Source organism: Lepus europaeus, chromosome 10 (assembly GCF_033115175.1).
Source record: "Lepus europaeus isolate LE1 chromosome 10, mLepTim1.pri, whole genome shotgun sequence".
Lineage (NCBI taxonomy): Eukaryota > Metazoa > Chordata > Mammalia > Lagomorpha > Leporidae > Lepus > Lepus europaeus.
In genome coordinates, this window is record NC_084836.1 from 20,409,320 (window position 1) to 20,426,874 (window position 17,555).

The 17,555-nt window shown below is 40.7% G+C and overlaps 1 protein-coding gene across 1 annotated transcript in view; it reads right to left on the bottom strand.

Annotated features, from left to right (window-relative positions):
• Nucleotides 1-14,762: 14,762 nt before the first annotated feature.
• SLC17A8 (solute carrier family 17 member 8) overlaps nucleotides 14,763-17,555 on the bottom strand; it is a 56,325-nt gene continuing 53,532 nt past the window's right edge. The window contains exon 12 of the mRNA XM_062202001.1: nucleotides 14,763-16,932. Within this exon, the coding sequence (XP_062057985.1) occupies nucleotides 16,588-16,932 (345 nt within the window). The 3' untranslated portion in view covers nucleotides 14,763-16,587. The remainder of the gene's footprint in view (nucleotides 16,933-17,555) is intronic.

Sequence of the window (17,555 nt, forward strand, 5' to 3'; positions counted from 1 at the left end):
ATAGAGTCTTGGAGTTTGTGTCCAGGGTCCCAACTCCAAGTGAAAAGGGAGTCAAGGAGAGACTTCAAGAAAGGGGATTGCATGATCTTCCACTTAATAGCATCACTCTGACAATTTTGTTAGCCAGTGAGATGCTTCTTTAGTGTTCTTAAAATATTGAAAATTGGGATCAGCACTGTGGCATAGCAGGTAAAGCTAGTTCTAGATGCTCTACTTCCAATCCAGCTCTCTGCTATGGCCTGGGAAAGCAGTAGAAGATGGCCCAAGTGCTTGGGCCCCTGTACCCATGTAGGAGACCCAGAAGAAGCTCCTGGTTTCTGGCTTCAGATAGGCCCAGCTCTGGCCATTGCAGCCATTTGGGGAGTGAACCAGCAGATGAAAGACCTCTCTCTCTCTCTCTCTCAATCTCTCTCTGTAACTCTAGCTTTCAAATAAATAACATTGAAAATGGCCCATATATTAATTGTAAAGGCCATCTCAAAGATGCAAGGCTTGAGCATTATTCCTAACAGCCAAATACTGGACACCTCTCAAAGATCTGTCAACTGACAAATAGATAAACAATTCATATGCTGGCTTGTAGTGCAATGGGTTCAGCTGCCCCTGCAATTCCAGCATCTCATGTGAGCACAGGTTTGAGTCCTGGCTGCTCTGGCTCTGATCCAGCTCCCTGCTAATGCACCTGGGAAAGCAGCAACAGATGAGCCAAGTACCTGGGACCCCGTCACCCATGTGGGAGACCCAGGTGGAGTGCCAGGCTCCTGGCTTCAGCTTGGCCCAGTTCAGCTGTTGCAGCCATTTGAGGAGTAAACCAGCAGATGGAAGATTCCCTGTATTTCCCCCTCTCTGTCACGCTGCTTGTCAAATAAATAAATAAATCTTTTTAAAAAATTATGGTATATCACATTGAAAGCCACTGCAGTGGACTGGCCTGTTGGGTCTCCTTGAGGGCAGATCACTGTACAGATCAGCCATTAATAGGCCTGCCACCCATTGCTTCTGATGCCGAGCTTTCTTTTCCTCCTGGTTTGTGTTAAAGCAGACCAGAGGATGCAAGTCAAGGGAGTGCCCATGTCCCATCTCTAATCTTCAGTGGCCTGAACTACAAGTCTATAGTCACAGGCATGTTCTGTAGGAGTTTTTCTAAGGTAGACAGTGCCCATGAGGAAAATTATATTCTCACTTTAAAACTTTCTTTCCCTTTGGTCTGAAAAGGAGGTTTTTTCTACTTACTGTATACTTCGCTGACGGCGAAGTGAATCTAGCTATAGATTATTATTTAAGTTCTTATTTTGGCTATGCTATTACAGAAAAATGTTAGCCATCTCTTTTATAAGGTCTAAAGATTAAATTGTGCGTCCTACAGATTCCTTCATAATAGAATTAGTTTCCTACCTTGAAGAGAATAGAGAAATGAAAGAACAAGTTGGGCTTAGAATAGAGAAATGAGGGAGCAAGTCCTAGATCGCTTGCTGACAATAGCAATATTACATGAATACTTAGCAAACCGTTTCAACCATTGGATAACAACTTAAGAAAACATTTACCAGAAGATCCGATGCCTTCTATAAATTTTAAGAATCATGTATTTGAAAACACCTCTTAAATACCTAACATGGTGTAGTTTGTTTAACCAGTAAACTTAAGCACAACCATATAAAATGTTTTTAGTTTGTGAAGAGCCCTGGCAGCTCTGCCAAGAGTTGGATCACTGGAAATGGACCTGCCCTGGAGTTGAAGGATGCCCAGGTCAGAGCCACAGATCTTATTAGCTCTAAGCTGAAAAGCCCTTCACTCAGCCCAACTTCCAAAGTGACCACTGCAGCTGAGGGTATGGTCAAGTAGGGTCAGCAACATTGCAGGCAGAACTGTCAATTTCTTGTTAGAGATGCCACCTGCCTTTACCTGGCCAGCTCTCCTCCCAGGCCAGCCAGGTAATGAAAGTCAACAGAGTGCCTTCCCCTAGGAGGTTCACACCTCCCTTAGGATATACCCCATGTGAAGAGATAGATAGGTCTGGGCCTCTTAACTTACAAGGCCTAAAGCCCACCAGATTATTATCAAGCCCCTTCTATCAGGTTCTATTTGCCTCTCAATCAGAAAAATTACTTGTAGCTTAGACAGCACCTTTCTTAGCTCCTCTAATAATGACTCTGCCCTTTGTTCTAGACCCTGTCTAGCGCACTTGGGCCTCATTCCTTTGTAATCATAACCTCTACTCTACCACCAATGGCTCTACTCTCAACCTGTGTGTACTGAAGGTCCTCTTCCCCACTTAATGCTGTATAATTGTTCAAACCTGGTAAATGCCACTCTTAGGATCATTGGTTACTATCCTCACTCTGTCTTTTATGACCTTGTCTAAATATGATCAGAGTCGGTAAACTTGGAAGGCTTCCATAGCCTTGGCAACTCATGACGACAGCCTAGGATGGTTACTGGCGCCATAAACTAGAGTGTCAATTTGTTGGGTCAACAACAGGAGCCACTGTGCACTTGCTCCTCATGTGGGATCTCTGTCCTTAATGTGCTATACATTTTGATTTAATGCTATAACTAGTACTCAAACAGTGTGTTTCACTTTGTGTTTCTATGTGGGTGCAAACTGTTGCAATCTTTATACTAAATTGATCTTCTGTATATAAAGAGAATTGAAAATGAATCTTGATGTGAATGGAAGGGGAGAGGGAGCGGGAGAGGGGAGGGTTGCAGGTGGGAGGGAAGTTATGGGAGGGGGAAGCCATTGTAATCCATAAGCTGTACACTGGAAATTTATATTCATTAAATAAAAGTTAAAAATAAAACAGTAAAAAAAAAATATGGTATATCCACACAATGGAATACCATCTAGCCATAAACCAGAATAAAGTAGCATACATACTAATATATGGATGAACCTTGAAAAGATTATGCTAACTATAGGATTTCTAGATGACTCCATTTATATTAAATTTTTGCAATAGGCAAATCCATAAAGACAAGAAGATCAGTGGTTGCTAAGAGATGGGGCTAAGGAGACTGGGGAGTGACCATTTATGGGTACTGGATTTGTTTTTAGAGTGATAAAAATGTTCTGACTGGACAGTGATGGTGGCTGAACAACCTTGTGAATATACTTAAAACTACTTTTTGTGAAAATACTGAAAGCTATACTGTTTGAAAAAGAAGTATTTAAAAATAAACTTTTGGTATGTGAATTATATCTCTTTTTTTTATAAGATGTATTTAAATTTTTGAAGATTAGTGCCAGGATAATGGGCTTCTCCATCTGCTCTTTGTCCTGTCACTCTCTCCCCCTCAGCTAACACCAGCAGGGGAAATGTTGTTAAAGTGACCACCGTTAATGCTTACTCATAGCAATCTAACTCAGAAGAGTCAGGCCAGCCTTCTTAAATAGGTGTGTCACTGCCTCATCATCACCACGGATGGTGACTTGATTCTTTCTCCCAAATGCCTCTCGCACCTACCCTTGACTTTAAGATCCCATCAACATTACCCTTATCTACTTTCTCTAGATAAATACACGAACCTGTCCGGGATGCCTATCTCCTTTTCATGTCTCCAATCTCCAATCAAGTCTAATGGATCAATCTTGGGACTACCTTCATTATATCTATGCTACAGTAAGAATCTAGCGTAACTTCCCTGAGGCATGTCCCATATTGGAGAATACATAATTTTTAAAAGATTTTATTTATTTATTTGAAAGGTAGAGTCACAGACAGAGAGAGGGAGAGACAGAGAGGAAGGTCTTCCATCTGTTGGTTCACTCTCCAATTGGCCACAACGGCCGGAGCTGTGCCTATCTGAAGCCAGGAGCTTCTTCCAGGTCTCCCACATGGGGGCAGGGGCCAAGCATTTGGGCCATCTTCTGCTGCTCTCCCAGGCCATTAGCAGAGAGCTGGATCAGAAGAGGAGCAGCCAGGACATGAACTGGTGCTCCATGGGACGCCGGTGCCACAGGTGGAAGCTTAGCCTACTATGCAACATAGCCGGCCCTTGGAGAATACATTTTAAAGAAAAAAATTCATTATGTAATTATAGTTTTTGTGCAGCTTTTGCCTTAGAAGTGGAGTCTGGGGAGCCAGCACTGTGGCATAATAGGTTAAACCTCCACCTCTGGCACCATCATCCCATATGGGCACCAGTTCGAGTTCTGGCTGGTCTACTTCCTATCCAGCTCCCTGCTGATGGCCTGGGAGAGCAGCGGAAGACAGCCCAAGTGCAAGGGCCCCTGAACCCATGTTGGGGACCTAAAGAAAGTCCCTTGCTCCTGGCTTGGGATTGGCCCAGCTCTGGCCATTGCAGCCATTTGGGGAGTGAACCAGTGGATGGAAGACCCCTTTCTCTGCCTCTCTAAATAAATAAATAAATTTTTTTAAAAAGAAATGTGGTTTGGTTGCTGAAATGTCAAAAGATATTTTGTTGGGTTTAAGTAGAAAATGGAATCAAATATTTCAAATCAGAGCTAGCTTTGGAAATTAAGGAAGTATTAACAGTCGATGTACCAGCTGCTTACTGAGTCAAGTTTATAGGCCTGTTCTTGGCATTGCTCATCCTGAAACACCCACTTCTTCCCTCCTTGCTCATCGAATGTCTACCCTGATAGGGAGGCCTTCTTTCCTCCGCCTCTGGAAATCTTACCCTATCTAAGACTCAGTACTGGTTCCATCTCTTCTGCAAAGTTTCTAGGCTAGGTCAGTTGATTTTAACCTTGGCTGTTCTTCAGGATCACATAGCATCACATTGTCTGCAACACAGCCCAGCACAGGTATCACTCCACTTTCCAGGTGTAGCCGTTATTATAGTATTAAGAACAATTATTGGAGGACTATTTTAATCCTTGCACATATTTTTTAAAAAAAAGACAAATCCCTAACACTCATAGAACTTTTTATCCCAATGGGAAAGCAAGCCATAAACATAGTTTTAAACATAAGGTAATGTCAGAGAGTGACAAGTAGGTAAAGGTATATACCATAATAAAGTAGTTAAGAAAGCAGAGGAGACAATGTTGAACATTCTGAGGATGTGATATTTAAAGCTGAGACCTGAATAGGGAGAAAGGGCACATCAGAGAGAGGAAGCAGCAAAAAGGGTACATTTGGGCAACAGAAAGGAGGCCAGCGAACAGAAGTGAAGGTGGAACAATACCAGAGCGAAAAGGAAGGAAAGCAGTATATCAGACGATGAAGGGCTTTGGAGGCCATGGTAAAATCTTGGCTTTTGTTCTCATTATGATGAGATGCTATGATAGATTGTTTTTTAAGACTGATCATATTTATTAGAGAGAGAGAGAGAGAGAGAATTTTGCCCTGTCTGCTGGCTCACTCCCCAAATGCTGCAATAGATGGGGCTGCGCCAGGCTGCAGCCAGGAGCCAGAAATTCCATCCACCTCTCCCAAGTTGGTGGCATGGAACCAAGGAATTTTACTCATCACCTGCTGTCTCCCAGGATGTACATTATCAGGAAACTGGACTAGAAGCCAAGAGAAGACTCTATTCAAGACACTCTGATGTGCTATGTGGGCAACCAAAGCAGTAGCTTAACCCACTGTATCACAACACCTACCTCCCTATTGTAGACTGTTTGCAAAGATGAGCACCACAATCCTTGTGCTCCTTTGTAATATAAATTCACACCCCTGTCATCAAGAGAGGAAATCTATTTTATCTCTCCTCGAACTGGGCCCAGACCTATGACCAAGAGCATGTAGAAGTAGTGACATTGTGGGATAGCTGAGATTCAACCCCTAGAGACTTGGGAGCTTCATTCTCTCCTTCTGATAATGCTTCTCTGAGTCTACCATGTAAAGAAGTCCAGTCTAGCCAACTGGAGTATAAGAAATCAAATGGAGTAGGACCACAGTCACAGCCAGCATCAACAGCCTGTCAACAGCTATCATCAACAGCCAGTGAGGCCATCTCGGCCCTCCAAACGCAGCTAAGCCCAAGATGGCAATAGTCACGGGACTGGCACCAGGGATACAAACAGAAGAACCAACATGCTGAGCCAAAGGCTAATTGTCAACCCAAAGAACTGTGAACAAATAAGTACTGTGTTCTAGAAACATAAAAACTTACTGGCTGTTTGTAATGCAGGGATAAATAATACAGAAGTCACTAAAGTTTTAAATAAGAGATAAACAACATTATTGTGTTTAAAAACCAATTTTGTCCAAAACATATTGAGCCATCCATAAGAACCGTGGTCTTCAATATTTCTTACAAAGATAAAAATGTTATGACTTTTGAGAGAAAGAGAGAAGCTCAAAAGCTGTGTTGAATGATTGGAGCCTTAAGCCCTTCTCTTGGAAATGAAATATTGTCCTCAAGAATATTGAAACCATGTGAAATCATAAACACCAGACCAAAGAGAGCCAAAAGTCATTTGACTCTTTACCCCATTTCAGTTAAGAATAGAATTTTTAAAATTCTGATGAAAACCAGGAGCACATCTCAGGCCAGAACTCATTATAAAATGTATCCCAAAAGAAGATTAAAAAGGAAGTGTCTGTGAACTCTAAACTGTGGTGTTTCAATTCTATGTTATGTTGAAATAATCAAGAAGAATTACATCACTCTCAAAAATGCAAAAGCTTGAAAGATGATCTTTGAACATGCAACTTGGGAAGAACTTTAAAACAGCCAAGACTCCAAACATAGAAAGCTTTTCTTTGTAATTAATTAAATATCTGTAATTAGTAAAATCCAAGATCCTTGCTCTTGCTTGTGTAATTATTTGATCAGCAGAAAATGGAACTTCCTCACATTTTTCAATGGCTCTTCATGTAATAATATTTAACCAGACTTTATGACTGTATGTTCACAGAGTCTCATGGTATTTTCCATTAATTTCTCAAGGATGTTAACATTATCTTTATCATCCTGGTTTATTACATATTATAGTCAGATCATATATGGCTTAATAGAAAACTATGCAAGTACTTTCAAAATGAGTTTATCTGTTAACTGCAATATTTTATAGCTATTACTTGAAATGGTGGGAACAAAAGGTGAAGAAGTATGTCAGAGTTGTTCTCACCTACCTGAACACCCCACCTCAATAAGCCACACTCCCCTATTATATTAGAGAAAGAAGAAGTGAGGTGTAGAGAAAGATGAGAAAGAGAAGAATCCAAATGAAGGAAGGAGGTAGAGGAAATATGAAAGAGAATGAGGGGCTGGCACCATGGCATAGGGGGTTAAAGTCCTGGCCTGAAGCGCTGGCATCCCATATAGGCACCAGTTCTAGTCCTGGCTGCTCCTCTTCCGATCCAGCTCTCTGCTATGGCCTGGGAAAGCAGTGGGAGATGGCCCAAGTCTTTGGGCCCCTGCACCCATGTAGAAGACCCAGAAGAAGCTCCTGGCTCCTGGCATCAGATGGGCCCAGCTTCAGCCGTTGTGGCCATCTGGGGAATGAACCAGAGGATGGAAGACCTCTCTCTCTGGCTTGACCTCTCTGTAACTCTGTCTTTCAAATAAATAAAGTAAATAATTAGAAAGAAAGAAAGAAAGAAAGAAAGAAAGAAAGAAAGAAAAGAAGAGAAAGAAAGAAAGAAAGAAAGAAGAAGAAGAAAGAAAGAAAGAAAGAAAGAAAATGAACAAAGGGAGCTGGGTGAGGAAGAAGGTAAGGAGTAAAAGTCAAAGAATCAGCTTCCACAAAAGACATTTTAGGCAGAGACTGCAAAGCAGCCACACAATTATTGGGTTTCCTTCCACTTAGCAACCTATCTGTAGCCCATTTTGAGAAGATCTTAGCTTCTTTTAGCCCATGGACAGATTTGAGAATATGATAACAACCAGAAATGAGATAGACTGTCTTCCCAAGAAGGACTGAGCAGATACCTGACATGTTGTCCACGTTTTTTGAGGAGTTCTGTTGCCTCCCCCACCTGTGTGCCCTGCACAGACTCCACATGGAGGTCTCTACCTCAAGGCACTCGGGTGGCCACTCCCACACCAACACTACCGAGAACAAGGGCTCAGCCAGCTTCGTGATCTAATGGCTCCTTCTTGCTCACGGCGTTCTCTCCACGTGAAATGCAAGGTGAAGTGGGCACTTCACCAGAAAGCTCTGCCCTCCTCTCCCAGCTTTGATAACGGGAGGTTAGTTATGCGCTACAGGAGCCCCAGCTGGCAACTGCCGCCATCCATCCCTATTAGGAAAGCTGAGGAGGAAAGGGAAGTGGATTCAACTGGCAGCTCCTGCCACAGTTTCACACAAACGTTGAAGGGGGTGAAGTTTTCTCTAGTTAGTGGTATGCCCTAATTATCTGGCTTAACTCTTCAATTCAGAATCCATACAGTATGAGTAAACAAATGTATGTGGAAGGAGTAAAAGAGGAAGTGAGGGAAGGAAGAGAGAAGGGGAAAGAAAGAGGGGAGAGCAAAGAAAGAGAGAGGGAAGGAGAAGGAGGGAAGCACAGTATCTCTGATGTCCCTGTGTTTGAAGTGCCTTCCAGCCCTGGAGTTCCCATCACCAACACACTTCCAAGGTAACTCTGAAAGCAAAGCATTTCAGAGCCACCTAACATTTGTATTCAGATGCTGCATTCTGTACTATCTGTTCTGTTGCTACTGCTAATGAATGTAATCAGCTACTTACTGAATGATAATATAGAAATGGAAAGCCTCTTGAAAATAGCTCTTACAGATGAGTCAAGGATTTGTAGTCAAAGATTTGATCACTATTACTGTAATAGTGAAAATTTAGGAACTGCCTAAAATGTCTAACATATGACATCTAAACATGTAACAGCTACTCTAGGGATGCAATATGAACTATACCCTTCAGCCATTAAAAATCACATCCTCACTGGTGAGTTTGAAATGCTTTTTTTAATATCCTGAACTTATATTCATAAATGGAAAGAAAGTAAAATGGTACAACCACAATGGAAAATTTTCTGGCAGTTTCTTACAAAGTTAAACATATACCTACTATATGACCCAGAAATTCTGTTCCTCAGAAATAAAAGCATATATCTATAAAATAGACAAGAATATGTATAGCAGCTTTATTCATAATAACTCCCCTAAACAAAACTGGAAGCAACCCAAATGGCCATCAATTAGAAGAATGGATAAACACATTTTGCTATATCCATAAAATGTAACATGCATATCAATAAAAGTTATCTACTGATAAATACAATAACACAAATTGATTTTTTAAATATGCTGAGGGAGGAGCCCAGCACTGTAGCATAGTGGGTAAAGCCACCACCTGCAGTGTTGGCATCCCATATGGGCACCGCTTCAAGTCTGGGCTGCTCCACTCCTGATCCAACTCTTTGCTATGGCTTAGGAAAGCAATAGAAGATGGCCCAAGTCCTTGGTCTCCCGCACCTGCGTGGCAGACCCAGAAGAAGCTCCTGGCTCCTGGCTTCAGTTGGGTGTAGCTCAGGCCATTGCAGCCATTTGGGAGTCAACCAGCAGGTAGAAGACCTCTCTCTCTCTCTCTCTGTCTCTGCCTCTGTCTCTCTGTAACTCTGACTTTCAAGTAAATAAATAAATCTTAAAAAAAATAAATATACTGAGAGAGGCTGGTGCCGTGGTTCAACAGGCTAATCCTCCGCCTTGCGGCGCCAGCACACTGGGTTCTAGTGCTGGTTGGGGCGCCGGATTCTATCCCAGTTGCCCCTCTTCCAGGCCAGCTCTCTGCTATGGCCTGGGAAGGCAGTGGAGGATGGCCCAAGTGCTTGGGCCCTGCACCCACATGGGAGATCAGGAGAAGCACCTGGCTCCTGGCTTCGGATCAGCGAGATGCACCAGCCGCGGCGGCCATTGGAGGGTGAACCAACGGCAAAAAGGAAGACTCTTCTCTCTGTCTCTCTCTCTCTTACTATCCATCTGCCTGCCAAAAAAAAGAAAAAGAAAAAAAAATACTGAGGGAAAGAATTAGGATTCAAAATGGTTGATTTTGTATTATTCAATTTATATGAAGCTCAAGAACAGGCAAAACTAATCCACAATGATGCAAATCGGAATAGTGGTTACCACAGGTGTACATATATATAAGGGAAAACAATTAAGCTGTAAGCCTAAGATTTGTTTATTTTACTGGTTGTAAATTATCTCAGTGAATTTTTAAAATTATATTTCTGGAGAATATTTAAAAACATAGAAATTTATTGTATATTGGAAAGTGCAAAAAGGATATAAAAAACTGCATATACATATTATCCAAAATTTATTAAAAATACATATATGTAAAGACTGGAGGCATATATGCTTGAATGTTAAGAGCAATTAAATCTGCTGCAATAATAGGGGAGTTTTCATTCTCTTCATTGAATTTTTTGTATTTTGAAATTTTTCTACAAGGAGAATATATTATTTTTCTAGAAAAAGATTGTTTTAAAGATTTCTGTAATTATCCCTTCTTTCCCTTTCCATTGCCCCTGAATCCTGGTCCAGGCCCTCATTTGTAAATTATGATGATAGACTCCTAACTGACCTCTCAGATTCAAAAATCTCTCCATCTAGCCCCGTTTTCTCCTGGGGACAATTCTTCCCTTTACCAAAGGAGAACTCTATTTTTATCTCATGTATGCACTATCTCCTCTTCTAAATTAAAGTTCATTCTATTCCCTGTGGTGTCTGGCCTCCTCCAAATACCTTTCTTCCTGTTTGTGTTGGGCTCTGCCTTTTGTGATGGAAATTTTGCTGAACTGTCTGGAAACCCTGGCTATCTGTCCCTAGGTGAGAAGACACTCCCATCCCTCAGCACAGTCCATTCAGGGTTCTGTGGTTATAGCTATATTGACACTACTCTGACCAAGGTGCTGAATCCAATGGTCCACTCTCCATCCTCATCATATTTAAACCAGCGGAAGCTTGGACACAGGATCACGTCCCCTCTGTGCCGTGCTGGCTGCACTTAGCCACAGACGGCTCTCTCTCTCTGGGTCCCCCCACCCATCCTCCACCTCCCTTTTTCTGTCTCTTCTGCTGACTCCTCCTCCTCTTTTTTTTTTCTAAATTTTTATTTAATGAATATAAATTTCCAGTGTACAGCTTATGGATTACAATGGCTTCCCCCTCCCATAACTTCCCTCCCACCCGCAACCCTCCCCTCTCCTGCTCCCTCTCCCCTTCCATTCACATCAAGATTCATTTTCAATTCTCTTTATATACAGAAGATCAATTAGTATACATTAAGTAAAGATTTCAACAGTTTGCACCCCACATAGAAACACAAAGTGAAACATACTGTTTGAATACTAGTTATAGCATTAAATCAAAATGTACAGCACATTAAGGACAGAGATTCCCACATGTCCTCCTCCTCTTTCTGATCTCTCGGAATTGGAGAGCCCTCAGAGAGCAGTCATGTTCTGTACACTGAAATCTTGATGATCTCATCTGGTCCCATGGTTTTAAATACCACCTATGTGATGTGTGCATGGCTCGCAAATGGGCAACTCCAGCTCTGACTGAAAACCACTGCCCAGCAACACCATCACTTAGATATCAACAGGCAAGTAGAATGCCCAAACAAATCCAAAATTCCTGATTATTCTGCCTCTCCACAGATCTTTCTTCTTTCAAACCATGTCCAGAACCTGACCACTTTATGGGAGCTGGTGTTCTTTCGATATGACAAGCGTGTCCTTCCTTTGTTCTTGTTTTTTCCTCTACCTGAAATGAAACCTTCCCATGTAGATATTTGCTCCCTACAACAAACCTCAGCTCTCCCAGATGCCACCTATCTGGGTCACATCATTTATGACACTGAGGTTAGGAGAGTATTTTAGCATGCTAAGTGAGAGTTCTTAAGACCCTAAATGAAGGATAGAGTTGGCTGGCAGATATTGTTAGTGCTTAGCTGATGATACACAAACTCCCCTTTATTCTCTAGCCACCCTTGAAGTTTTATTGGGGCTATGTGGTTAGTGTAGATCCAGGGCCTGAGACTACAAACAATTAAGTGAGGCAATGAAAATACAGAGACCTCCTTCTCTGTTTCCTTTTCATGGTGCTGTCAGAGTTTATATATTCCAAATAGCCAACTTCAAGATAGTGAGTGTGTAGGGGAATGAGAAGGCCATGCGAAGGTGGCCACTGGCAAGTGAGCGTCAGTTAGTCAGGAATGGCTTTGAAACCCACCTGGCTTTGGAAACTGCCTGGCAACAGGCTGTGATTGGATGGATTTGAAACTGCCTGGCGACAGGCTATGATTGGATGGCTCTGGAAACTGCCTGGCGACAGGCTGTGATTGGTTGGGGTATAGACCGCCCCTTGACCAGATTGGCTGGTCTTGGCTATATAAGCTGTTGTATCAACTGTAATAAACGAGTCTGCCGGCTGCTTGCCTCAAGCCTGCTCTCACCGGACTCCCGGGGTCTGTGTGTTGACTCCGCGCCTCTTGCCCCCACCACGCTGCTCTTCTCAGAAACGAACCCACTGCAACATTGTAGAGAATTCAACGGCAACATGAGTGGAGAAAATAAATCCTGACACTTGAGTGACTATCCGAAACAAGCCTGCACTCTACTTCAACCTAATCCACACTGAATTTATAACAGAAGAGAGAACTAAACATTTGCTGTACTAAACCACTGAGATTTGGCATTTAGGTGTTAGCATGTTATGAAATAGATAAGTTTAGGAGAAGTTGTAAAGATGAAATAAAAACATTTCAGTATCCATTAAGGTAGACTAGGTAATTCAGACCAAACTTCCCACTAAGAAAGTTGAACAAGACATTTTTAAAGAAAATTTCACTCAAAAGCATTGGAAAGCCAACACAGTAGTGAAAAATTGCAGGCTACATTCTGACCATCTGAGAGCAGATGAAAACATAGAGACATGAGCTTGACAATTGGGGTCACTTTTCTCCTGGGAACATCTGTTAATTCTGACAAATTCAGTGTTTAGTGGTTGACCAGTATGTCTTATGGCTTGGTATAGGGAAAAAATTTGAGCCATAGTAAAATCGTAGTCGTGTGGGTTGGGACCCTGAAGTGCTGCACTCTAGGAGTAAGGGTAACCTGGAACTAAAAGGATCTTCATACAGTCTGGAGCCCAGCCTCAAGTCATCTGGTGATCCAGAATATCCTGGGCCCTGCACCTGGGCTCAGATAATCCCAGATTACTATTGTCCTTTGGTTCCTGGATGCTTTGGGATCCACAAGGAGGGAAGGCCTACATTTTCAGGAATGGAGAGTTCCTACCTGTACTTCCAGGGAAGAAAAGTCCTTGTCAAGGTCCCCGCAGGTGCCTAAAGGTCAACCAATGAGGATCAGACCTGCCTCAACCTTTAACCCTCATGCCCTGAATCTATAAAAGGAGCCCTCCCAATCTCTGACACAGGACTTCCCCAGTCCCGCTCTGTTGGGACCAGGGAACCTTGCCCAGGAGCGGAATCCCAATAAAAGCCTGTGAATTAATTCATTCATCTGCCTGGGAAGATTTGTTACACGCCGGAAACCTTGCACTGGAGAGGCACACAAAAACCTCCCTGGAGAAAGAAAGAAAAGAGCATTATTTTGATCCTAGAATTATTTCTAGAGACAATAAAGGAAACCTACCACAGACCCAAATAAGAGAACATGAATAAGAACCAACAAAACCAACAGAAGATAGAAATAGAATCACATGATCTACAGATACTGGCACTGATCAAACTTTTAAACAACCAGCTTACTATGTTCCAGGAAATAAAACACAGGATTGAAATTTCATGGGAGAACTGTAAATATTTTTAAGGCTATAGCAGGAATAAAAAAGAACCATTAAAGCATATAGAACTGGAAAAACAGTAATTGAAATTGAGAGTACAGTGGTTGGATTTCCACCATAGAAATAAATAAAAAAGACGACAGCAACCATAACTATACATAAAATGTTAAGAGTGGAAAAATACAAAAGACATGGTCAGAGATCTTCATATGCAAATGTATCATCCATTTAACTGAACCCCTAGAAACAGAGTACAGAGAGAATGCAGTAAAATATCTTATGAAGTAAGGCTGAGAATTTTTCCAAAGTTGATGTGAGACATGGATCTACATATTTAAAACTAAATTAAATTAATTTGGCCTGGAATAAAAGAAGGAAATTTTAAGCCAAAGATATCTATGAGTTATAGCTTGAGCAAAAGGGTGATGTGATTAACTGAAATAAGAAACAGAAAAGGAAAACCAGATTTGTTGGGGTTGCAAGGAGGGAGTGTGAAATAGAAGCAGTACATTCCACTTTTAACCTCATAAACTTAACATCCATGCAGGGGCAAAAAATGAATCATTATTTCTTGAATAATAATTAATATTATTGTCATATTCAGGAATCTCTCCAAAATTTTCATTGTTTACCATCAGATCTTTCTTAAGAATCCAGCATCCTGAGGCCTCTTTCCCTTGCTACCAGAAACCATACTTTGACTCCAAAGGTTGCTCTTCACATGGACATTTGCAGCAAAATGTACAATGACTTGTGCACTGCATCTGTCATATGTTCAGCTGTAATTATCTGTCTAATGCAACCTATAGAGAGAACAATCCATCACAAGAAATAAATGTGTCTTCTAGCTCTCAGCACCATGATCCTGGCCTCCATTTTTGAAAAATACAATAAGGAAAAGTAACATGCAAAATTTCTACAAATCATATCAACATTAAATGTGTAATAAATACAACTTTGTGTAACAAAATAAAATTACCTTGAAGATTATCATGGAGTTTTTAAATACTGTTATTTGACTTTATTAACACAACAAAAATAAAATACAGCCAGCCAACATAAACTTCTTTTTTTTTTTTTTACTTAGAAAACAGCACGACTTTCACAGTAAATTCTGTAGCTAATGGATGGAAAAGGCATAGCATGCTTTCTTTCTAACTGAAAAATGCCCCCAAATTGTTCAAATATACTGATTATGAGCTATTAATGAGCACTTTCTACATGCCAGAAACTATTCTAAGGGACTTACATGGATTCATTCATTAAAGGGACCTAAAGATGTCTTATGATATAAATTATATACCAAATATTGTTTCATAGTCAAGAAATTCTTTTTTCTTGATTATCCTTTTTATAAAATATGCCACAACTTCACTGTCACAACAGGTACCAGAAACATATAAATGGAAGAAATTAGAAAAAGCACTTTACAATGATAAAACTAGAAGTTTATAATTTTTCTACAATATTTAATTTTTCTTTTAAATGTAGAAATAAAATTTTAAAACAAATTAACCAGAAAATAACTTTATTTTCAAATAATATTTTACATGCCAACATTATATTTTGAAATATTTCTAGAGAGTATCCATATTATTGCCTTACGAAGATGAATTTTCCAGTGCAAACAATGGATCTAGTTGTCCCAGATATTTTCCTTCTAATAATTCTCTATATAACTATTGCTGTATTATTGCAGCTTCCCTGAATATCATCCCAAATAGAGACATTAAGTATACCTCAGTCATAGTTTTGAATAATTTGATCATACTTCCTAATATAATCATCAGCAGAAAGAGCAGACATGTTTTAACAGAAAACTTGAAAATTTTACCTAATGAAACACAGAAACCTACTTCTTAAATTATTAAATGTCATTACTATAAGTAATTATGAGTAATTTGGGACGATAGTTAACCTTAACATTGTTGAATAACTATAGAGTTGAAATTTAGTAGCTAATCCCTTGCTTACTTCTTTTCTGCCATTCTGATCATCAGATTTCAAGAAATTTGGCTATCTTGCTTCACATTTTTAAACCAGTTTGAATAAGATAATGACTCTTATTATATAAAAAAAACTATGAACTCATGAAATCATGTGACTTTTCAGATAATGCTTAAGACCCTAGGGGTCTTTGAGTCCAGCCCCCTAGACAATGTTTAAATAATAATCTCCTCCATATCAATCTCATGTTTTTCATCCCCTATACCTGACAAAAAATAGATTATCCACAAGACAACTCATTCCAGTTTCAATTTTCTTTATTAAAATTATCTTTCCTACTGAGCTGAAATCTTTGTCTCTAAAACTGCTATTTTTCTGGGGCTACAGCATTGGCCCTGGTGCAATAACCCTAGGCAAATTAATCTCGTATTGGTTTAGTTCCCTTAGTTAAAAATAGGGATAAGAAATAGATGTCATAGGGCAATGGAGATCAAATAATAATGTTTATAAAGCACCTGGCACAACACAGGGCCTCCAAAAGCAGCAGAGTTTTTAGGAATAGGGAGCCCCCTCTGTACCTCTACAGTTAAGATGGGGTAGCAAATATTGTTTACTCTCCTGCAGGACAAATATTCCCACTTCCTTCAGAGTCTCTTTGATCAACATAGTATTTTCTTCCTTACTCTTTCTGAACAAGTTTTCCTCTTTGGGAGATGAATCAATTGCAAATCCAAAAAAATGTAATCAGCTATTTTACCAACTGAACACAAGCTCCACCCCATGAGTATCATTACAAGATGACATCCCACTCTATTGCTGATTCGACCTCCTCCCCTCACCCTCCTACCTCCAGTGTGCCCATACTCTGGCAAGAGCAGCTATGGGGAAAGCAATAGGCATGGATACTTTCTGGTCCTAAGGTGAGCACAAGGTGGAAGTGTCCCTCAGGCATTAGGATGTATCTGAGAAGTCTCGTCCTTCGTTCTGGTAGGAGGTCAACTCTTCTTCATCAAGGGTCACTCTTCTCTGACCCCTCCATTCCCTCCTCTGAATTTCACAATTCTGGGTGGTGGCTCCATAGGATGTCTTCTTTCCAGGACTCACAAAAGTCTCGTGGTTGAGTTCTGTCTCCTCAGCTAATTCATCTTGGTCGATGATCCCACATTTTTCCTCAGAGAGATTCTCAGGGTCAGCCCACTCCTGTTTCTCCCCAGAAGCAAAGACCCCATAGAAGATGACACCGCTGTAGTGCACCAGGGCAGCTATGAGGAACACGTTCTGCCATTCCTCACGAGTCTAAACAAGAAAATAAAGTGTCAGGTAACGTTTTCACAAAAACCAGTGAATAACAATATGTTCTGGAGGCTTCCACTAGGACAAAGGCACATGCCCACCCCAAAGGTAAGGCTGGATTTAATAGGCGTGTTACCAGCTGTATCATCTCCTGAACAAAATGAAAAAAATGAGTCTCCTTTCTGTAGAATCCCTTTATCCCATCTTCCTTTTCTGTCAGAAAGTAACGCAGTACTTTCTTTCCTAAGAAGCCAGAATAATTTCTAAAGCTATATTTATAATAGAAAATTCAGCTAAGAAAATGGTTGGGGGAAAAAAATCTATGGTGTTCAAAAACTTTTATTTGCAGGAAGCAACATCCTGACATTTTGTCAGTGACAGTGATAAAGGAAGCTTGTGGCCTGTACTTGAACTGGATGGATCACAGGATCCTCCTCTTCCACCCACCCTAGTCTAAATACACAAAGGTGCAGTAAAGATTGAGCACCACTCCCCTGTGGGTTCTTAGACAGGGTCATTAATGCTTTGCTTTCTTCTTAACAAGGAAGTATAACAGCAGTAATATTTTTATGCTAGAATATACTAAGCAATAGATGAAACAGTCTATAAAATTAATCACTTTAAAT